This window comes from Acanthopagrus latus, chromosome 3, assembly GCF_904848185.1.
Source record: "Acanthopagrus latus isolate v.2019 chromosome 3, fAcaLat1.1, whole genome shotgun sequence".
Classification (NCBI taxonomy): Eukaryota; Metazoa; Chordata; class Actinopteri; order Spariformes; family Sparidae; genus Acanthopagrus; species Acanthopagrus latus.
The window spans coordinates 17,188,700-17,212,271 of NC_051041.1; the positions used below are offsets into that span (position 1 = coordinate 17,188,700).

General features: G+C 43.0%; 2 protein-coding genes across 2 annotated transcripts; one reads left to right on the top strand and one right to left on the bottom strand.

The window, feature by feature from the left end:
• Positions 1-409: 409 nt before the first annotated feature.
• zgc:85777 (uncharacterized protein LOC405871 homolog) lies at positions 410-19,289 on the top strand. The gene is made up of 9 exons (XM_037093335.1): positions 410-628; positions 8,531-8,651; positions 13,281-13,410; positions 14,805-14,911; positions 15,269-15,436; positions 15,652-15,825; positions 16,288-16,449; positions 17,654-17,804; positions 18,866-19,289. Exons 1-9 carry the CDS (start codon positions 443-445, stop codon positions 18,954-18,956), a joined length of 1,290 nt encoding a protein of 429 aa, XP_036949230.1. The 5' UTR covers positions 410-442; the 3' UTR covers positions 18,957-19,289.
• Positions 19,290-19,358: 69 nt separating this feature from the next.
• On the bottom strand, positions 19,359-21,665 carry bet1 (Bet1 golgi vesicular membrane trafficking protein). Its single transcript, XM_037093336.1, has 4 exons — positions 21,473-21,665; positions 21,172-21,278; positions 20,804-20,860; positions 19,359-20,102 (listed from the first exon to the last, which is right to left on the bottom strand). Exons 1-4 carry the CDS (start codon positions 21,489-21,491, stop codon positions 19,947-19,949), a joined length of 339 nt encoding a protein of 112 aa, XP_036949231.1. The 5' UTR covers positions 21,492-21,665; the 3' UTR covers positions 19,359-19,946.
• Between the last annotated feature and the right edge of the window lie 1,907 nt (positions 21,666-23,572).

Below are 23,572 nucleotides of genomic sequence, written 5' to 3' on the forward strand. Positions count from 1 at the left end.
ATAGAGGAAAAAGTGCTCAAACACTCAGATCTGATGGTTTGATCATTTAGACAGCTGCAGCCGGTCTCACAGGTGTACAGGTGGACTCACCTGAGAGGGATTCTCCTTTAGAAATCATTTATCAAATGATGTCATTGACTTTTAGAGGTCTGTAGAAGTTAATCTTATATTTCACACAAAAATAGCAAACGTTATGAAAAAAATAAGAGAACTAAAGAGTAGCTTATGATTTGATGTAGATTAAATATATTAAAACTACATGTTGTAGTAGTTTATAGATGCTATTTGTAAGTCAAACCTTTCTAACGTTTACATTTTCCTCCCGGGTTACTGTTCTGACCCGGGTTATTGTTCTGACCCGGGTGAAAGCCGTCCTGCTCCTCTCAGTGGGTTATAGTTGAGTCCCCCTCATGCGCATGCGCATACGGTCGAGTCAACAAAGATGGCGCTGCGTGTAAACCTGCTGGTCAACAGCTCCAGTTTCTACAAGTTCACCTCTTGTGTCCCGGTCCGGTCGTTTTCTGAGAGAGTGTCATCCAAACCCGAACCGTCCAGCGGCCCGGAGACCAGCGGGGACCATTTGATCTACACTCGAGAGCACTTTGCACTAAAGGAGTCCCTCCGGAAGGTGAGCAGGATGCTAGCTAGCATCACAGCTAACGTAAACAAGGCTGAGCTGTGCCCGGCAGGTGACAGGTGACAGGTGACAGGTGATGTCTGTGTGTGTTTCTACTCAGCAGCAGCAGTATTCAGTTTAATCAGAGTGAGAGCAGCAGCGGAGGGGCAGTTTACTGGAGCACACAGCAGCAGTAGGTGAGAGGTCACTGCTAGCTTGTTATGTAGCAGTGACCATGTTAGCAGCTGCTCTGACAGGAAGAAACAAACCAGCAGCTTCGAGGTGAAGACACACCTGGATCCTCAAACGACCCTCTGTTTTCTGCTGCTCGAGGCACAGTGAGGCTGCCTCCTCCTCATGTTGTCCTGACCCATCCTACACTGCACCTCCTCCCTGTCAGCCCCCTGCACCTCCTCCCTGTCAGCCCCCTGCACCTCCTCCCTGTCAGCCCCCTGCACCTCCTCCCTGTCAGCCCCCCTGCACCTCCTCCATGTCAGCCCCCTGCACCTCCTCCCTGTCACCCCCCTGCACCTCCTCCCTGTCAGCCCCCTGCACCTCCTCCCTGTCAGCCCCCCTGCACCTCCTCCATGTCAGCCCCCTGCACCTCCTCCCTGTCAGCCCCCTGCACCTCCTCCATGTCAGAGCCCCTGCACCTCCTCCATGTCAGAGCCCCTGCACCTCCTCCATGTCAGCCCCCTGCACCTCCTCCATGTCAGAGCCCCTGCACCTCCTTCATGTCAGCCCCCTGCACCTCCTCCATGTCAGCCCCCCTGCTGCCAACCTGTGCTCCATCTCACCTCTTGGACCGAGATTATCGAAAGTCATCTTCACGTTTGTTAGCTCACCTAGTATCGCTGTCATTAGAGTTTGAACACTAAAATGTGAGTTTATATATGGATTTGCATGATGATATCAGACTTTTTCACTTTCTAATATTATCTTGGCACCAGCCCCCCAAAATCAAGTATCAGTTGCCTGCACTCTTACTGCATATGCATCCAGCTCCATATTAAAGCTCCAGTGTGTAGGATTTAGTGGCATCTACTGGTGATGTACAGATTACAACCAACTGAACACCCCTCGCAGCTAAAGGCAGTAAAGGCTCTCTACAGAGCCGGTGTTTGTGTTGTCACTTGTGACCTCCTGTAGAAACATGGTGGACTCTTTAGATATATTGGTTGTTTTGTGTGAGAGTTGTGAAAATAGATGAACTCTGGCGGTGACTGGACGACTGAGGGGGCCATGATGTTCAGATGAGTCTGCCTGTGAAGCTAGCGGGGCGAGCCAATGTATTTTAGCCAAAGCACATACAATGTTAGTTTGAATTACACAGATATTTGGCCTCGAATCATATTATCTAAACCACAGAGATGTTTATGTACACTCTTGAGAGCTGGTATTCTCCCTCTGGCCATTGATTCTGGCAGCTTCACAAATATCCAGGAGGAAAACAGATTGTGTGATTTGGGAATAGTTGAAAGTGAGTCCCATTTCCTTTTATGCAAAATTTGCAATGTCAATTTTCTATGAAACTGCTTCTCAGAACCCTTAAATGTTGTGATTAGGAATGTCCTGATCCGATCTGCAGGATCGGGGCTGATACGGGCATTTTTCCACTGATCAGGATCGGCAATTTTGAACGTGGACCCAAACCTGATTTTTTTTTTTTTTTTTCTTTAACTCAGACGTGCACATAAAATTACTCTGCAAACCTGTGGATCAAATGTCTGCAGTGTGGAAATAACTTCAAGTAGAAAGTGAAAGCAGTCCAGCAGCGACATGTAACATCTGCAGTACAACCGTTTCACGAGGGGAAACAGAAGAGCTGCAGTTAATACTGCACATTTGATATGATACAACATTACAGAGAAGGTAATTAAATGAATCCCTCTGCATATCCAGCTCATCTCTGTGGTACAGGATCAGGGTTTTCTTCATCTCCTGGAGTTTTTGAATTCACTCTCGAGGACTCCGAGCGTGTGAAGCGTCTCACACTTGAGCTGCTGAACACGAGGGTCTGCTGTCACAGTGCTGCATCACAGACTCACCTGCTAACACAAGGAAGCTGGAGGCCAGTGGTGCAGTAACATGTGCAGAATAAAGAGCCGCATGAAAGTATTTAGTTTGTTTCAACAACATAAAATAAAAACCTATTAAGAACAGCTTCTTAGCAGGTACTTTGTTTCTTAATGCAGCTGTATTATCCAGGAGAATATTAGTTAAGGCTGATTATCAGATCGGGGCTCAGTATCAGGGTAAAAAATACCTGATCGGGACATCCCTAGTAAATTGGAGTGGTTGTTTAATTTGAATGTTTTGTCTGAACTGTGTCGAAGAGAAGAAATATGGAGACTCTGACTGTTTTCTTTTTGCATGTGCAGATGTAGATTTTATTTTTTCAGACTTGCTTTTACCAAATTTGTTTCATCATTATCTTTGTTGTGCGTTTTCTTTTTAGCTGGCTTCTAATGACTTTTCTAATGTCTCTAATTAACTTTTTGTTTTTTTCCTTTTCCCTTCTTTTGTGACGCACTTTGTGACATCTGCTCTTTAAAGGCGCTATAGAAATGAACTTGTTATTGTGTTACAGACAGCTTTAATGAATGTAAGGTATGGGGTATGAACATTAGCATTGACTTGAAAACTCACGGCCCTTTGAGGCTCATTCAAAGCTTCACTCAGCACTAACTCTGCTACAGTAAGTGATTTCAGAGCTTTTATTTTTGAAAAGCCAAATATCTGCAGCTACAAATCGTGCCTGCGACAAAAAATACATAAAAATCAAAGTGCGCATTAGTAATTATCCTGACTCATTCCTGATGAATATTACTAGACAGACAGTGGAGACAGAGGTTGCAAATATAACAAAAAGTTCCTAATTTAAGGCAGACGGCAAAGATGTTGCGGTAAATAGAAGGAAGCTTGTTGTGTGACTAAACCTTCAAAAGGATGCCAGAAGGTTGAAAATAAACCAGCACTGGGAATTATGGGAAGGATGAAAATGTGAAAAGGAAATGCAGAACAATATGTTGGCAGTGCAGGAAGGGGAACTTGAGGCAGTGCGGTTTATTTAAAGAATTCACTGTAGGATAGTGTGTGTTTATAGATGGTATACAAATGGGGTTATAGGAAATCCCTCAGACCTGTTCAAGGCCACACACTGCTAAATAGTGCCGATGTTTCCACTACGAATCCTCTGGTAGTGGGTGGGGAGGGCGTAGGACCATGTTGGCCTGTTGTCAGTCTGGATGTGTGTGTGTGTGTGTGTGTGTGTGTGTGTGTGCGCTGCTCATTTGTAGATGAGACAGACAACTTCCCATGCACAGAATTAGTCAGAATTCCAGAGTCTCCCACATGTGCTAAGCCTCCAACAGTCCAAGGCTGGTGTGTCAGCTGGAAGGTCATGAGCGAGGACGCGAAGGCAAAAGAGATTTCCCCAACACTTCTAGGAAGAGCTTCCTCATGTGCAGCCTCCCATGGTTCCACACTGGGACTTCCCGCAACATTACAAAGCCATTGTTGACAGTTTTGCCCTACGAGTATCAAAAGACATTTTATATTTACATCCTGTGAAACTGGTTGGTGATTAAATCAACTGAGTAATGGCCTGTAAGAAAATGTTTCCCCTTGACTGAAGTCTATTCTGCACAGGGACAAATGATCTGGGGCTGGACTGAAACATTAGCGGAGTTCAACCTGAACAACCCAAACAACCCGATTTTCACACAAAGACAGAAATATTCTCATGTGAAATGTTTGCCGATCAAACAAGAAAGCCTAAATAATGTAGAATGTGTTGTAGACAGGATTTCACAGAGTTTATAAAGTTTCTCCTGCCACAGATCTCAAAATCGAGCAATTTACCATCAACACAGTGTTGCTGACCACAACGCCTTGACAGACTGACTCTTTTTACAAGGAAACATCTTGAGGTTTTGTATTTAATATCAAATTTGGAAGAAGGCACGAATGATTTACAATTTGCTTCAGCTGTTTGTTAAAGTTTGCTGCATTTCTCTCAGAATCCTGTGCTTGTAAGGGAGTCTGAGGAGGTTGTGGTTACTAGTTCAATGCTTATTCGAAACAGACACGAGCATCACAAACATCTGCTGCTAACATCGAGAGCCCACAACTGTCATTTGTATTCAAGTGAAGCATTTGGAAATCAGACAGTGTGTAATTCGTTCAGCCTGTTGTTGTGGCTTCTCCTTGTTGTTCAGAGGAAATCATGTGATGAGCGTCCTTCAGTGTGGCCCGGGACACATCTGACCCGGGACACATCTGACCCGGGACACATCTGACCCGGGACAAATGTTACCAGGGACACATGTGACCCGGGACACATGTGACCCGGGACACATGTGACCCGGGACAAATGTGACCTGGGACACATCTGACCCGGGACAAATGTGACCTGGGACACATCTGACCCGGGTCACATGTGACCCAGACCATCTCTGAATGTCGGACCTCAAATGATCTTGACAATATGTGTTTATAATTTAGTATCACAGTGTGTGTGCTGCTGTTATTAGAGCTGTGACGATTAGGCAGTTAATCAATGAGCTGATGGAAAGAAAATAACTCGGCAGCTGTTTGTGTGTTTGTGTGTTTGTTTGTTGTGATGACTGGGAGGATTTGCTGCGTTTCTTCGTCCTTTATGAGACTGAAAGGAATCTTTGGGTTTTGGAGTGTTAGTCGGTTGATAGAAGTAATTTGAAGAAGCCATTTTGTGCTCTGGGGAATTGTTTCTTTCTTTTTTCTGTTTTTATCTTTTCTAGACTAACTGATGAATTCATTAAAATAATCTGCAGATGACTCGATGATAAAGAATGACCTTGAGCTGTAGCTGCAGGGTGATGATGTTGATTTATATTGTGTTATAGTCAATTGTCTCATATTCATCTGATTTATAATACATGCTGTCAAAGGTCCTGACCCTAGCTGACTGTGTTGACATCTTGAGTAATCTTGTGAAAGTGAAGCCAGATGAACAGAAGTGTTTCACTTCAGAGGAGCTCGGTCAGTTTGTAGGATTCCGGCCTGTCTGTGATTTTCCCCTGGACACTCAGGACAGACTGGACATTTTGAAAGACCTTTTAAATTCAGCGCTCTTGACCCTGTCGATGATGTGAAATAGTTCTGGTATGCAGCGGAGTTGGTCCACAATAACCTTTGTGAAGAAATGTAGGCTCGCTCCCTGATGGGCTTTGCGTTCCCCGTCCAGCCGTCCCTCCCTTTCCCTCCTCAGGATTTGAACTTTGCACATGGATAAGTTTATGCAGGTTAAAGCGGACCAGTGCTGTGACTGACTATTTTTACTGCTTGTTCTTGTGTTTGATGTTAAACACTCTAAGTCTGGCTGATTTTCACAGAATCGGGTCCGGGCATGTGCCCCAGATATCTGCTGAAAGTCGTGTCTGCTTTCTGTTTTGAGCAGGAAAAACATGATGTCCATGTTCTTGTCTGCCTTGAATGCAGATGTTCCTCGGCCTCTGCGTTTTTCTTGGCAGGCTGAGTGGTTGACTGGTTTGGATTTGTGTGCTTTGGAAGCAGAAAATGAGTGTGCATCACTTTTGCAATCCTGGAAAAAACCTGTGAATTCTTCTTCAGCACTTTGTTATTTCAGTTTGAATGGTAGAGCCCTGGCTCGCGCAGCCCGTTGCTGGTTGAGCTTTCTCTCTCGAGCAGATGTGTAACTAAAGCTACTGGAAAGAAGAATCAAATGAGATTTATTTTTCACAATCCACATTATTACACATTTGCTCATGTACCTCTGTTCATTGGCTGAGGCTTGGATTTGATGATCCTTATTTGTGATAAATGCCTCTTTCGTTGTCATCATTAGTTTTCATTGGCTTCACCCACCACAGAGCTTATTGTTCTGACAACAGAAACACGTCTGAGTATCATATTGTCACGGACCTGCTGAAACTATGGTCCATTAAAATGTTTATACATTAATGTCCCAGAGCACCAATAGAACACCAGTAATGGTTTGTCATAATTTGGCTGTAGATCAGTTTATTAGAGGGCATTTTAATTTGAAAGAAAGATGGAAAGAAATGTTTATTTTATATATTTATTTGTAAATTGATTTGCTTGAAATGGCAGAAGCAGCACTTAATTCTGACATTATTTTGCAGAAATGTTGTAGACGTCCTGTGTGCTGGAGCTTCCTGTTGGCACAGCCTGCTGTGTGAGGTCGAACTGAGACCAAACAATTGACAACAGAATACCACATGAACTGTAACGCTCTGTAGCAGCTTGAGTTCCTGCCAAAAATAGCACCATATGAGCGTCTGAGTCGATCGGTCCTGTGTAAATGCTTCTCCAGCTGTGGACCATTTCCAGGTGCTCCAGATGAGTCACGGCACCAAGGTTCACTCGTTCAAAAGTCAATTGAAAATCCAGGTTGCGACCCACCCTTCATTCCCCACAGACATTTTGGCCATGACTCACAAAACCAGGCTAGTGATGTATCCTGATAAAACACAATGATGCTTGAGTGTAGATTTGAGAAACAATACAAAAGCTCCTCTTACTGTTGAACGATGTTATGTAAAATTCTGTGGCAAGATTACCAGAACACATTGGTCCCATACTTATGAATTCAGTATTTTTATTTGATGCTGGTAGAAATGGGCACAAAGCCGGTAGATGTCTTATAAGAGCCTGTAATTAAACACTGGCAGCTTTATATCTGATTCATGACAGGTAAAGGTTCTGAGGCTCTGTCCACAGCAGCACCTTCCAGCCACACGTCTTCTCACCTCTCTGTTTATTTTAATGAGAAAATAAATGCTGAGAGCAGCTTATCTGCAGCTGAAGTCACAGGAAACACGTGTAGTGACACAAGTGATAACTGAAAGGATTGTTTCTGTTGAAGTTTATAGATTGTTTATCAGGAAAATCCATCCTTTTGTACCTTCAGCGTCCTCTCATGTAGTGAAAGTTCTTCCATAACCACAACTTTTTTGTTCCACTGGTAAAACATATAATATAGTCATCCTTCATGCTGAGGCAGTTGTATATCCCAGGCTTTGTGGCTGAATAGATGGATTGGCTGCTAACACAGAAAGAATGTCATTATGGGTTTCAGTACCGAGTTTATTTTCACATGCTGTTCTAAATGTTACTTCAGAGGTTTTCCTGCCCTGCCAAGAATAAAATGGTGGAGGAAACAGAGTCATTAAAATGTTGGCATTCAAATGCTCGACTGCAAAGATGCCGAATATCAGCACAATAATTGCTACCAACAGCTTCATAAAAGTATCAGTATCATCCCGCAAAACCCAAAACCCTCAGTGCAATTTGCACTGCAAGTTGCATTTGGACAACTGAACCTCTTTGTGTGACCAGTTCTGCTACAGTCTTGTTTTTCAGCACAATTTGTCCGCTCCAAACCACCGTCATTGTTTTATAAGCCAGCAGCTGTCTTATTGCGTGTGACGAGCCAAGTATGGTTATCAGTGCAGGACTGATAACATGTACACACGGTACACAAGCGTCCGTGATGTCACTGTATTCATGTGCTACATTTTTCGAGCCTGCTTTCTATTCATTGATATATAACACCTTATCTTGCTGTCTGCGAGGGATAGATTACACAGACTTAAGTATAGATGTGCACCGCACAGCAGGATGCCCGTGTATTATATCGTATATATTATAAACATGTCTTAAAATCAATGGAGGGTTTTTTTTCCTGCTGCTGTTGTATATATTTATCCTTTAGCTGTTATTTATTAAACAGGGGATAGAATAACAAGGCTGTCATGTTTTGTTAGGATCATATTTACAATCTGTGCAGATATACAATAACTTAACATTCATGAGAGAAAATGTTGAAGATTATTTCATGCGCACTGTTAAACAACACATGAACGTACTTCTCCCCTGATGTTCCTGCAGATCATCGACCAGGAGATCAACCCCCACGTGGATCAGTGGGAAGCAGAGGGGACGTTTCCAGCACATAAAGTCTTCAAGATCTTAGGAAGTGCCGGTTTCCTGGGAGTCAACAAACCAGTTGGTAAGAGTGATAGATTACTGACCTCTGACAGATTAGTCTTGGCAAACCAGAAAGTACAACATGTATTTTCATAAGCTTGATGATTAGCACCTTACAACAACCATCTCCAGTCCAGTCCCATCGTTGTGGAGTTTGGCATGAAACTTCCCCTCAGGAGTGAACGCTGGTGTTTGTTTCTCAGCCTGCATCTCTCTCAGATGTGTAATTGACTGGCAGTGCATGCTTGGACAGGTTTCATCTCCTGCGACTCTGAAAAGGAATTTAGGATCTTTTTTTTTAATCAGAGACAACTCCTTTAGAAAATATATTAAGAGTTTAATTAATCTGATGGGCCTTTGTGCTTTATCTGGAGTAGAGTGTGTTTGATTTAAAGACCCAGAAGCCTTTTTAGTTTTAGAGGAGGTTTGTTTTTTGTGAAAGAATCGGAGGAGATAATAAGCCTGTGGGGAAATGATAATAACCATCACATCGCGGTGCCAGGCTCAGTGCAACCTTCTTGCTGTTGGAAACAAAAGCCGTTTCGCCTGGTTGAGTCTCACAGAGGGGTTAACAAGTTGATCCAGTGGAATTTGAATAAGTTAATACACAACTTTGTTGAGACATGTCTGTGAGTAAAACACTAACAACCTGCATGCATTAAATGTGAGTGAGCATTAAAAAACTGTTATTAACTCAAAGCAGTTAAGCGGGTGTTTGCAGAATATGCTGTATATGCATGACCATAATGTTGCTGTGGTGTTGTCGGGGCATTTCCTGCACAGACTTGAGTCCATGATTTTTCTTGGGAATTGAGTCAGTAATCCAACAGATGAGACGATCGGCCGGTCGTTCTGTGCCTCGGCCTACAGGATGGATGTTTTTGGGACGTGCTGTTTCTGTTGCCATTGCGAAGACTCCCTTAATAAATCAGTAACATATCTATGAGTGGAAAAGGCCATAAATATTACATTTTAAATCTAGAATGCACATGAATATCGGTCACGCTGAACTAAGAGATCAGTTGGAGGGATGCACAGTTTGATCTTCTCTTCTAGCAGCAGTTGGCTCGACTCGTCTCGTCTCGCAGCTGAATCCACTTCCCATACATTTCTCTCTTCTGTCAGACAGCCATACATTACAGCTGGTCTGGTTTAGCAGTGTTTCCACTGTGTTGATGGGTTAGTGTCACAGCAACATCCCACAACAGCTGTCTGCTACAGTATAGCCCACTTCCAGATGTGTACCCAGCTGTGTCACTGCTGGAGCAGAGGAGGAGGCAGGACGGGCTCTGTGCAGAACCAGACTACAGAAGAAAGGTTGTGTTTGTGCAAAGTTCTGAATATTTGTTTGACAGTCAGACAGCCGAGATGTTAAGTTTCATAGTTACTCCCACAGTGATAGGCTGATAGTGTCCTCTCACAGCTGAAGCTGCTGTTCTGATGCTGAAGAGAATAAACGTGTTGGACACTGACACAGGCTGCACTAGCAGTCTGTAGGTCAGAGAAGAGGCAGGAGGAGGAAATTAAGAAGTGCTGAGTACACAAGCCTGAGGCATTAGTTGACCGGATTAGAGAGGCGGAGACACACTGTATTATCAGCTGGTGATATCACACACAAGTGACCAGCTTCAGACGTACTGTTAGTAAAATAATGTTAGCGGGTTAATTAGACCCTGTCACTCAGAAACAGCTGCCAGGTGACGTGACATGTTGCAGTATATAATTTAAACTGATGTCATGCACCAACAGTATAATGTACTGGATATAATTCTAGTCTTTAGAATTTAAAATGTAAATAATCTTTCAGACAAACTTTATGTTCTCTTCAAAAAGAACTGCTACTCTGGAATTTCAGCTGCGTTTAACTTAAAGTTTTCTTGTTGTCGCCACATTATGTCTTCAGATAAGTGAGGGACCACATGTCTCTCTGCTGAAGTGCTGACAAATGAAGCAGACTCTCAAAGAATTCTTGACTTAATTGACTTAAAGGCTCAGATTACAGGAATGGGAAAAGGGATTAAGAAGTCTGTTCAGTGGAGAAATGTTTCATCTGGTGGTCTGAGAGAAGTCAGATTACAACTCAGCAATATCTCGAGTCTGGAAGGGTTGCATGGAGAACAAGTGAAGTCATCTGAGTATAAGAGTCAATTATTTGTTTGGTTTGGTTTTATTGTCTTTGTATTTAACAGTGCCCTGTTGTAAAAGTCACAATGAAACAAATCTTGTAGTTCAGGTGTGAAGACGTGAACTCTGAACTCCAGCATCCAGTTTGAAGCTGGCAGAGAACAGTCTGATTTTAATCTCAGGCTGCACACAACAAACGTTTTGTAGTAAAAATGAACCATTCCCACTAATGTGTCTCTGCCATCACTGTCAAAGAAGAAATAAAAACTGTCCCTAGAACAGTGAAAAGAATGACTGAATAAAACAGATCAGTCTGAACAATGAACACAAAAATCACAATCAGAGCTGTTTCCAGTTCCTGTTTCTAGGATTTAATGAAAGTGTTCCTCCATGATGAGCAGCGATGACTTGTATTCCGGCCACACAGAGAACTGGAAATGTTCTTAACACATTTATGACAGGTTTGAACTCTACGTGGTCAAATGTCCGTAACTGGCAATAAAGTTAATGTGTCTGTTTACATCTGTTGGTGCCATGCAGCACATCCCTTCATTTAATCCACTGACAGGAACACTCCACACTTATTGGTCCGCTCTGTTTCCATGCATGTGGAAAGACATTATAACTGCTGAAAACACGAGATCAGGAAGTTTTCTCAAGGCAGCCACGTTTGGGGAGAGGACAGGGATGACCCCTGGCTGTGGGCCTGTTTTCCTACGCTGGTATCTGAACTTCATGCCTCCTGTGTCCTGCTCGACAGATAGAAGCTGGCAGCCAGCACACTTTTCCTTTGTGTGAGTTTTCTTTCTCCTTTAGTAACACTGAGAAATGTGTTACAGTGGATTGTCTGGTCAGAAACATTACTAACACAGTGACGTCTCAGATTTCATAGTCCTTCATGCCTTAATGGTGATGAACGTATGCAAGACTTGGATAATAGTGCATGTCATGGATTTGTCAGCAGGTCCCTCGTGTGTGTTCAGTACTGAGAGATTCAGAGACGTTGCTGCTTCCTTCTTCCTGCTGCGCCTTTAAATTGTCTCCGTCTTGATCCTCCTACATGTGTTTCATATGGAGCTCCATCAGACGAGGACCTACGCTGAGGAACATCTGGCGCTCACAAGAAACATATGCACATAGGATTGACATTTGTGACAGAACTGTGTTTGTTTTTCTTCTGCTTGCTTGTTCAAGCAGGCGGCCTGCTGTTTTGCTTAAAGCGGGATAAACCTCAGTGCTTCCCTTCGTCCACATTATCCTCCGCAGGGTTTCCAGGGCTGGGAGACGTATCGCGGCACAGCTGCACCTGTTTCCTCTGTTTTGTTTCTCTCCCCTGCTCCCTTGTTTTCTTGTCCCACCACATCTCCCTCTTTCTCTGTCCCCATTTATTTTTCTCTCCTTCTTTTCATTCCCTGTCTCTCTGCGACAGGCTGCCAGACAGACCTTTCCATTATTCTGCAACTAGTCTGACAGGTGATGCTAAACCACTTTGCTGGAGTTAGAGGCTTCCATGAGATGAATTCACTGACAATTATTCCTTGTCAGTCACTGTTAGTATCCACCATGCAGCGGCTGGCAGACTGTGTGTTAGTCTTTCATAAACTGCACAGATCATTTCATCAATACTTGATCTTGTTACTTTTGGCTGACTGGACATTATTACTGTACATCTATCCAACATTAACTGCTGATGAGATGTTGATGTCATCTGCAAATTGTTTCATTATCATGTTGTTTCTTTTTGAAAGGATTTGGATGTGTGCATATCGACCGCAAACGACTGGAGAAAATGCAGAATGAGAGCGAGTACATTAGTTGGCTCACTTCGTGCGTCGCGGGCAGAAAATTGTCCTTTAACACAAAGTATGTTGTATGAAAACCAAACTGTTCTTTTCATAATGGATTCTGCAACACGTGATGAAAAGCAAAAGAAAGGAAAGTAAAGAGACGGCTCTGTATGACAGAAGTGGTGTTTTAAACGTGGTAACGCTCCCGTTCAGCTCCATTAAGGACCTGAGGTCTCTGTGAATGTCTCGACTGCCACAATGGAAGAAATACACCCCTATTTTTTTTATTTTCTAAAATCAAGTTTGATACGCTGAGCAGAGCAGATGACACGACGCTGAGATGACAGTGACCCTTATCTGCAGCGTGCCACTGATCTCCCAGCAGGGCTTTTTACACCTAATTACAGATGGCACAGATAATGATAACACCCTCTAATTAATTTGAGTGCATGCACCAGTCAAATGCCCAGTGCAGAATATTATGTATGTGTGCACTGTGTGTATGTGTGTGTGCAGAAACATGCCAGGCAGGGATTTTATCACAGAGATAACAGCAGAGATGGAGGGGAGGAAGGAAACGTGTGTGTCAGGCTGGTTTGAGGTGACTAATGTGGCGAGGGTAGATATTTATCCAAAGAAGGAAAAAAGTCATCTTCACACAAGAATCTACTCAGTGTTAAGTGAGCTGTCATCCTGAGAGTGTCTGCAGTAGTTACAGTGCTTTGTGTTTGTCCATGCAGAATATGGAGGCTTGGGTCTTGACTTCAGCTACAACGTCGCGGTGTCAGAAGAGCTGGGCAACATCCGCTGTGGAGGCGTTCCCATGGCCATCGGTGTCCAGACCGACATGGCTACTCCTGCACTGGCCAGGTGAAACCCCACATACAGAACTTTACGGTTCATGATGGAATTCATCGAGGTGAAACGTTTGGAGCTCAGCAGTATAATCACCAAATCCAGTGTTTTCACTCTTCCCCGGAAGTCAACTCCCAGCAGTTTGGGTTGGAGACGTGGCTTTGTGTAAATGAACGGGTCACAAATCTTCCTCCGCTGCTGCCTTCTCTTATCAGAAGAACAACAACTAGTCGGTGGCTCAGGCAACAATAGCTGCTCTGTGTTTTTCCCTCTTCACACCACCACTAGAAGCACTCATATCAGTTTTGGAGCACCTTTTCAAACATCCATGTTACAGGGAAGCATTATTCATTCTGAGATGAGAGGAGGTTGCTCGTATTGCCGCCCCTGGCAACAGCTGTAACCCTGTTTACCATGCGCATAATTGTAATGTTTTATAAAGAAAAGTTTTTAACATCTAACCATGTTCAAACTGTGGAAGAAACAGTCAATCAAGAGTTGATCACAACTGATAAAGGTATCATGTGTGACAAAGAAGCACTGTAGATCTTTTCTTCAGATGTAAGAAAACGTGTGTTTGTTACAGGCCACAACAAATGTCACGTCATTGACATTTTAATAGTTTCCAGTCAAAGTGAAAGAACCTGATGGAAAAAGGATCATTCCCACTTTTCATACACACTTTAAAATAATCACAGTACAATGTGTTTGTTTTCACCACTTCCTGCAGCCCTGACTTTAGTATATTTTCATTGGCTTATCATGTCAAAGACATTTTTATGGCTGATAAATCAAGTACATTTCCCACTTGTTTGAGTGACATCCGACAGGAGGCCAGTTTTTACAAACTGCACCTTTAATTTATCGTTAACTGTGGCCTTATATATCTTAGATGGTGTCTCTAAAGAATCCATCTTGTTGGACAGAAGCTTCATCAAAGTCACGCTTCCTGGAGGGTGTGTGTGTGTTAATGTGTGTGGTAATTGTCTGGCCCACGCAGGGCCTCAGCTTACTGTGTGATATCCTCCTGTCATGAAACAGCTGCTGGTGACACAAGACAGAATTTACTGCAATAGACAGTTGGAGTCTCAGGAGCTTAATTAGGGGGATGTACACTCGCCTGCAATGAGTTCTAGAACAAAGAGAAGGAGGGAGAATGAAGGGGGATACCAGGAGCTCCAGGAGAAGACGACTCCCTCCTCTGCTGCACTGGAACTGGAATGGCCTCAAACTCTGCCGTGTTGTTTTAACACTGTACCGCTCTGACTGTACAGATCCACAACTTTTAGATATAGAAAGTCTTGGATTCCCCTGTGTGTCCAAAAGTAACAGCTTGGTAAAAGTTACTGATACATTTTAATTTCTGTGTGTGTGTGTGTGTGTGTGTGTGTGTGTGTGTGTGTGTGCAGGTTCGGCTCAGCTGAGCTAAAGAAAGAGTTCCTCGTTCCCTCCATCACGGGGGACAAAGTGGCTTGTCTCGGCGTCAGTGAAGTCGGCGCCGGCTCTGATGTCTCGAGTACGTCTCTCCTTCATCGTCTTCTGGTCATTACATGTGATTAATTCCTGTTTTAGCCCCTGAAGAGCCATTTTGAATCTGTCAGAGCCAGAAACACAGCAGTTCTTCAATCAGCTTGGCACCGATATCATCTCAGGAGAGAACAATGGCATGCTGAATGCAGCACAGGCTCTGTCAGCTCTGTCTGGCTGGATTAATACCCCAGCTTCACTCAAGTCTTTTGATTTAGGGCCAAAATTGTATTTCTTTGAGTATTCATGCACTGAAGCTTTTCATTTAGCCTTGTGTCCTGACACTCATCTTCCCAGTTTCCACTCTCCCTCCATCCGTTCCACTCTCCACCGCATGTCGATTCAGGTATCATCACCAAGGCGGTGCGGAAAGGGGATGAATTTGTGATCAACGGGGGGAAGATGTGGACCACTAACGGAACCCAGGCTGACTGGATGTGTCTCCTCGCCAACACCAGCGACGGGCCGCCGCACAGGAACAAATCTCTCATCTGTCTGCCCATGAACCTGCCGGGTAGGGAACACTGTCTCGTCCTCTGGGATTCAAGTGCATCGATATCGCTCCTGTAATTTAAAATAATGTGTTTGTTCAGTTCCATGATTTACTGCCTGATCCCTAAAATACCCTTCTACAGAGTTTCTGTATCCATTCTATTAACATCATTTGTTATTTTTTAGAGCGCCTTTGCCAAGATGTGTGACGTTTCCTCCCTGTCCTTCCCACTGTAGGAGTCCACATTGCACGCAAGATTGATAAGATCGGCATGAAGTCATCAGACACAGCTGAAGTGTTCTTCGATGACGTTCGCGTTCCCTGTAAGAACCTCATCGGCCAGGAAGGAATGGGCTTCACGTATCAGATGCTTCAGTTCCAGGAAGAGCGGCTCTGGGCAGTGGCCAACAGTGAGTCTGTCTTCATCTCTCTGCTTCCACTCTCCCTCCGGTTCTCAGACATCATCTTTCCCACTTTTGTTTTCTTATTCACTTTATCCTTTACTCTCACTTTTTCTTCTGTTTTGCCCCGTTTCTCATTTGCATGGTACACATCTTACCGTAACGTCTACAAGTAGTTTAGTATCATTTTGGTTTCCAAAAAGTGAGGGGCGTTCAGGTCATACTCCAGCCATTGATCCTCTGTAATGAAGCTGTTTATTTTCACTAACAAGCCTGAGTCAATATTTGCTTGGGTGGAACTTCTGAGGAACTGCTCAGTAGAAATGAAGCTGCACTGAATCTGCCTGCAGACTTCTGGGAATCATCTCATTAATTAGAGGCGCTGCCATTAAAGAAAAAGACAAGTTCTGACCGGACCAGCACCCAGCTGAAGTTGTGAGGTCACAACTCTCTCTGTCTCAACACTTCCAGTCTTGACCACGATGGACACCGTCATCCAGGAGACCATCCAGTACACGCGGCAGAGGAAGATCTTCAAGCAGCCCGTCCTCTACCACCAGGCGGTTCACTTCAGGTTGGCGGAGCTGCAGACGGAGGTCGAGCTGCTCCGCTCCCTCCTCTACCGGGCCACAGGTAGGTCGCTCCACAGGATTTAAGATTAACGTAAGCTCGGTATTGTTGGCTGCATCTTGAGGTCTCTGTTCTCTCTTCATGTCTCCCGTGTTTCCATATAAATAACTTTTATTTTTCAAAATATGCACATAACTGCAACAATCCACTGTTTCTCCTCCAGATATGGCAAATGTAAGTTGGATTTGCGTTTACAGCATTGATGGAAATCTAAACCAAGTGACTGCATGCAGCTGTCATCATGACACTTACTACTACAGAAAAGAGTAACAAAGGCCTGAGCTGAGTCAGCTCTGTGGGAGTGAAGCTAATGCCAAACTAGCCTGGGGTGGAAAGTCTGTCCACGTGTGATGCAGCAGGTTGCTTTGAAAGACAAAGAGGGCACAGAGCAGGCTGGAGAGCACTGTGGAGTCTCACTGTTAGGAAGTGACAAGTTAACAGTGAACAGCAGATGTGTTTGTCAGCCTGAGGACAGAAGAGTCACTGTTGGCATCAGCATCAGAACTCCTCACTACCAGATCAAGACTAAAGGAACACAGATTCACAGATGAGTTACCTGAAACTGAGTCGAGATTCAGTCCATGTTCTTACATGTCTGTAATTGTTATTTGTGTTAATCTATATTTCCTCGCCAAATAACTGTTTATATGTAGAGACGACCGTTTCCACCAGCCCACTGTTGTTTCTGTGTGCTGGCACAAGTTCACAAACAAAGTTCAGGCTTGGCTACCTGAAGAACTGGCGCACACCCAGCTCCTCCAAAGTAAAAGTGCTTTGCGCTGCAGTGTTTATGATGTGAATGTTTGGGTGCATCTGTCAGGCAGGCGGCCAAGGTCTGGTAATGTTCCTCCTCATGTTTGCAACCACTCGGCTGGCCAGCAGCTTTGAATGATTTCATCTAGCTGGTAGCAGTTCAGGTCTCATTTGCTTCCCCAGGAATAGATCAAAGTGTTTGCATCTGTTTGGCACAGGTAGATGAGAACACACACACACACACACACACACACACACACACACACACACACACACACACACACACAGGAAGAATCACGCCGCTCACTCATGATCCTCTGGAGGTTACCTACAATAGAGGCATTGATCAGATGAAATGCTGGGAAAAGGTCTGAATGGGGGAAAACCCTGAATCAGAGCCAGTCACTCGTTCAGTCCTCCACCTCACCACATCTGTCCTCCTCTCCTCCTGCAGCGTTGTACATTAAAGGCAACGATGTCACCAAGCTGGCGTCCATGGCCAAGCTGAAGGGAGGCCGCCTCGCCAGGGAGCTGAGCGACAGCTGCCTCCAGTACTGGGGAGGTATGGGCTTCACCAGTGATGTGCTGGTCAGCAGATTTTACAGGTGAGACTGGTCATGTAGTAAACTCACTCACACCCAGTCATGATACTCTCACCTGTCACCACTCAACCTGTTTACCTGTGGAGCGTTCTGAACAGTGTTTGGAGCTTCCAGTCTTTTGTTTTTTCAATCCCAACTTGTTTGAATTCAGAATGAGCTTGTATTTACAAAAATGTAAATGTTGATGAGGTAATTAACCATGTTACCTTTGAGCTGTTTTCAACTGAGAATGTGTCAGAACAGAGCAACAGATGATCACATTCTGTTGTCTTACAGTCTCTCTGCTGTTTTGGAATCTGGCTTGTATGTTTTGTTCAGTGATCTGGTTTTTCCAACATAAAGCATTTTTCATAATATTGATTCCAATCCATGCCGTTACAGCACCAGTCGACCGACTGTGTGCACCATGTGAGGCTGTAATGTTTCCATGGGAACAGAAGCCTCACCACTTGGCAGGAGCTTCATTAAGCTCTGGTCAGTTTATTCCTGGACATTAAACAGGACTCCTTAATTGCAAAGTTAGAATCAGAGTGATGACACGACAGAAGAAACGTCCACGACTCCGGCAGAGAAAAAGATCTGCAGACGTTCTTTTATCCCAGTTAATGTGGTCAGTCAACTACAGATCACTTCAATATGAAGAGAATCATCATGAGGTCTTTGTTCTGTTGTTGTGATGTTTGTTCATCTTGTGGACATGTGTTAATCTTCTCCTGGCTGAGACAGTTTGTCATGCTGGATCACTTTCTTCTGTTCTGTTTAACAGAAACAGAATGTGATCCAGTGGTAACAGCTCTTAGTTTGGTCTCCTGCCCTGCAGTGTTGGACTGTGAGTCTCCTCATCTGGAGACTGAGTGTATGACAGAGTAACACTGTGGCTGATTCAGAGTCTCTGAGCATTTCTTCTACACTGTGCTGACATCTGCTGACGGGGTGAATACTGCAGCTGAGCCGGCGTGGCTTCAGCAAGAGGAAAAAAAAAACTGCTGCGTTTATTGCAGTGACTCAGAAGCTGAAGATGATTGATACAGAAATAAAAACTAGGTTTCATTTTGCCTCCACAGGGATTCCAGGTTAATGTCGATTGGTGCAGGGGCAGATGAGGTCATGCTGGGAATCATCGCCAAGTACATGGACACGATGCCCAGGAAGTGATGTCATCAACGCTGCTGATAACGTGCTGATCACCGAAGTGCAGTTCTGAAATGTTTCAACTCTCGACTTTAACATGAAGTTAGATTTTTGTTTTAACCTTTGATTGTGTTTACTGGAATGTACGAAACTCTCCTGTTCTCACACACGATGAAGCTCCGCCCCCTCTTATGGTCCTCTTAACATGTAAATATCCAACAACCTGATTTCATTGTAATGTAATTAGTTCAATTTAAATTTTGATTGTCGTTAAAGATTCAACCTATATTTTTAGAAGAGACTAAGAAAAATAATGACTAAAAATGACTGTTGTGTTTAATAAATATCCAGCAAACACTTTGTGTGTGTCATTAATAAATTCATAAACTAAGTGAGATTCTTCTGTTTCCAGCACACCTGAGTTCATTTTTAGCATAAAATTTGTTTATTTACATTAAAAACATTTTTACAATGACACTGAATCAATAATGAAGACCACCGTTATTAATTGTGTATGTTTGTGTTCATTCCTCCGAGCCAGAGATTATTCCAGGTATCATTTTAGATCTCAGTCACTTTGGCTCAACAACATATTTGCTGTTTCATCAGTTTCTTATTCAGTGTACTTGCTTCTGATTAAGGTTTAATGACAGAAGTATCTTCTAAAGTTTACATGTCTAATGTTACATCTCATCTTCTCAATCCTGATATCAAGTACACAGACAGTTTCAGTGTCTACTTCAGAAAAACATGATTTCCTCTTCACATTGTCATAAACCGTCTCAGACCCGGTTTTTCTTTCGGGTCTCTCAAATAGCATCAGTAGGAGACTTCATGACTCAGATTTGTGGTCATTGTATGAAATACTCAGATACATGGGCAGCTGTTGAACTGAAACACAACAGAGGAAACATCCCTGCCTCTCCTCAGCATTATCATGTTGGTGTGGTTGTGAGATGCGTCAGCGTGGCACAGATCAGGGAGGAGGCTGTGGAGCTCAACAGGGTCCTGCTATCACCTCAGCTTGATGAACCAGTACAGGACAAAGAAGACGAACAAGCAGAAGAGCAGCATGTAGCACAGCAGTTTGGTCTGACTGCCCCTGGACAGCTGCTTCACTCTGCCGATGGTGGCGCCGAGCAGGCCGCCTGTCGAGTCAAAGTCCGAGTCCTGGTGTGTGACAGAGGGACGGAAAGTGTGAAGGCCGAGCAGAGAAAACTCACTCTGTAACACTTGACAGTGGCTGAATGTAAACTACACACGGTAATAATTAAATAACTCTACTACATTTCAGTTTTCAGTTCAGTTTGTTTGTTACACTGATGATTTCACCTATAAAATATATGAGCAGCTTCTGAAGTTGGATTTGAACGACCCAATAATATAAAGTTTATCATTTGATTTGGAACACTAACGATCAATCTCAGAAAATTACTCTGATTACTCTTTTTTGTTAATATTTCTAGCATTTAAATTGAGCTGATGATCTCCATTTGTGTGTATGTTACCACCTATATGTCTTTCTATATTAGTTTTATATAAGCCAGTACAGGTTTCTACCACATACTTATATACATACTACATTTTTATTCCAAATTTGTACACGAAACACATAAACATGAACATATATCACAGTGAAAAGCTGTGACCTGTCCACTAGCTGCCATATTTTAATGCCACTGTAAAATACTAGTTTGACACTCAAGATAAGTGATTCAAATATTTATTGTTTAAGCACATTTAGCTGTTAACACTTCTTTACATAAATGAGCTGTAATGAGTACTGGAAGCTATAACTCGATTACATCTACTACTACACATATGGAGTGTCACTGTTTGTTGTGTCAGTAATCAGAGAACGTGAAACTCACCATGTCATCCAGCATTTTATTCTGGTACTTCACTTCCGTCCCAATCTCTATGGACAGCTGCAAATATCATGTAAACATCATACATCAACATGTAAACACCAACATGTAAACATCATAAACCAACATGTAAACATAGTGCACCACCATGTAAACATCAACATGTAACACCAGCATGTAACAACATGTAGTATCACTTCTTAAAGTGAAACAAAGCTAGTTAAGAGTATCTAAAGCTATTGTGCATGATGGTTAGCTGTCTAAACATACATTTAAAACACTTGCAGCTCGTTTGACAGGAGACGAACATGCCTGGCTGCATTCATCAATAATACAACATGTGTGGGAAGATGTCATCATTGGCTACTTACACTCTTCAAGGCGGAGACTTTATTCCTCAGTCCTTCCTGTAGCTGTTCATTTTCCTCTTCATACACACTGTATCCGCTCGCTACATAACCTCCAGAGCCTCCTTCACCTTAATCAAACAACAAGAGAGAGAAACACACCGTTAGTGAGCCATTTTCATCCTGCAGACTGTCCTGGAGTGAACACAACAACAAGCGCTCATTCATACCGAGCTAGCAACAACATCAGCTAACGTTAGCCGGCTAACTAGCAGAGCAAGCTAACGTAGCATCGTAGAATCAAGAAGCGGGTTTGTAGTCTCACCCAGACCAGCGCGCCTCATCTTCAGCCCGGACTGTCTCTCTGACCGTCACCCTGTCTGAACGTTACGTGTCACACAACACAAACACACTGAAAGATGTGAGGGGGACAGCTGACGGCTCTCTGCTTGCTGTGCAAAGTTCAGGCACGTCAGCACACGCCACGACATCATACGGTGGCCGACGAGGGCCATCCTCCCCTGACGTAATGCAAATAACTGCACTGGTAACAACAGGGTCTGTGTGTGTGTGTGTGTGTGTGTGTGTGTGTGTGTGTGTGTGTGTGTGTGTGTGTGTGTGTGTGTTAACTCCACACTCCCTTGTTGTTAATAGAACTCATGAGATAAACATTAATTAATTATTAATTGTACATTATTTCTTTAAGATGAAATATTCAGTTGTTACTTCATGTTGAGGTGAGACTGAATCTGTGATCAGAATCAGAATCAGAATCAGAAAAAGCTTTATTGCCAAGTACGATTTTACACATACGAGGAATTTGTTGTGGTGAGGTTGGTGCATGCATCAAATGACTATTAATAAGTGAAAATATAACAAAGTAACAATATAAACTGTTTTAAAAAATAGAAAATATAACAAATTAACAATATAAACTATTTCAAAAAGTAGAAAATATAACTATATAATATAAATATATATATACAATCTGTTTTTTGGGTAAAAGGAGCAGACCAGCTGGCAGTGAACAATTACAAGAAATAATGTGCAAATGAAAATGTGCAAATGAATAGGTAGTTCACAAACAGTTTATGAGCTGATGTTCACTTTCTGCCTCAGAATTTCAGCTTTGATCTCTTACTTTCAATGGTTTGTCCTCTTAAAAATATACTTTTTTTTTTTTTACAAATATTAAATATGGTTATTTTTTTCAATACCCATATTTATTATTTGTAAAAAAAATATTAGTTTATTTTCTTCTCTTTCTTACCTTTTTAATTATATTGTTGTTGGGGTTTTTTTTTGCTTTTTTTTAATATTCTGTCATGTGGCTGCTGTGGCACACACATTTCCCTGTTTGTGGGACATTAAAGGATTATTGATAACACAAAATATATGCCAGATTATATGAAGCTGTCTATGGTCCAGTAATTGATTTACATACAAAAGAAATATAATCATGCGGACACTGAGACAATGAAGAAGAGAAGTTTGTATTCCTGCAACGTTCTCTGAAAGACAGTTGGACCCACAGTGACGAACATCAATGGGTTGATCTTCCTTTTGACGGGACAAAGATATTTTTATCAAAACTAAATGGTGTGATGATCCTTTTAGACACAGACTGTTTCTTTTGAACATTTGGAAATGTGACCACCACTAAATGAGGACAAATTGTCCTCTGTGGGTTTCATAACGGGACTCACACACTCGTCCATCTGTGCTGTGTAGGACAGAAAAGAGTTTCTCCATATTTCCAAAATCCTAGAGGTGCTGTTTGGCGGCGATTAGCTTTCCTTATCCCTGTGCTCATCCCTCACCTAGCCTTGTGCCAATATTGCAGGAGACAGCTGATATGATAGAAGAGATTAAAATGGCTTTCATGATGTTAATTTATTCCTGTCCTATGCTTATAAATAAATACAACTTAAAGCTCCTGTCTGCAGTGATGCATTTCAATGCCGGGCGCTCATCTTTTTATGCATCACCCAGAGGCTTTGCTGTATGCATGACCTTGACATGAGCGTTAAAGAAAGGAGGATATTGATTGAATTGTGTGAGCATATCAGCCTTTTGTGGATCTGAGAGGATTGGGACATCAGATGGGTCTTTAGAGAGGAGAAAGAAATCTGGACGTCTGGAAAATGGTCTTAATCCTCATTGAAACTCCAGAACGCTGCCACACTTGAAGGTACACATACACACATAGTGTGAGTCCAGGCAGTCTGGTGCACACAGTGAGACACAGCCGGCTGTTTCCATCCCTTCAGATATTCTCCAGAGAGTCTACACTGAGAATTTGGAAACACTGTTTGATCGTCTGCACCATATCTGATGTCATGTGATCAATACATGTGTTGTTTTCTGCAGCGAGGACGATTACACCTGACATCTACCTTCTCTGAGGCGCTACGTGTTGTATCAG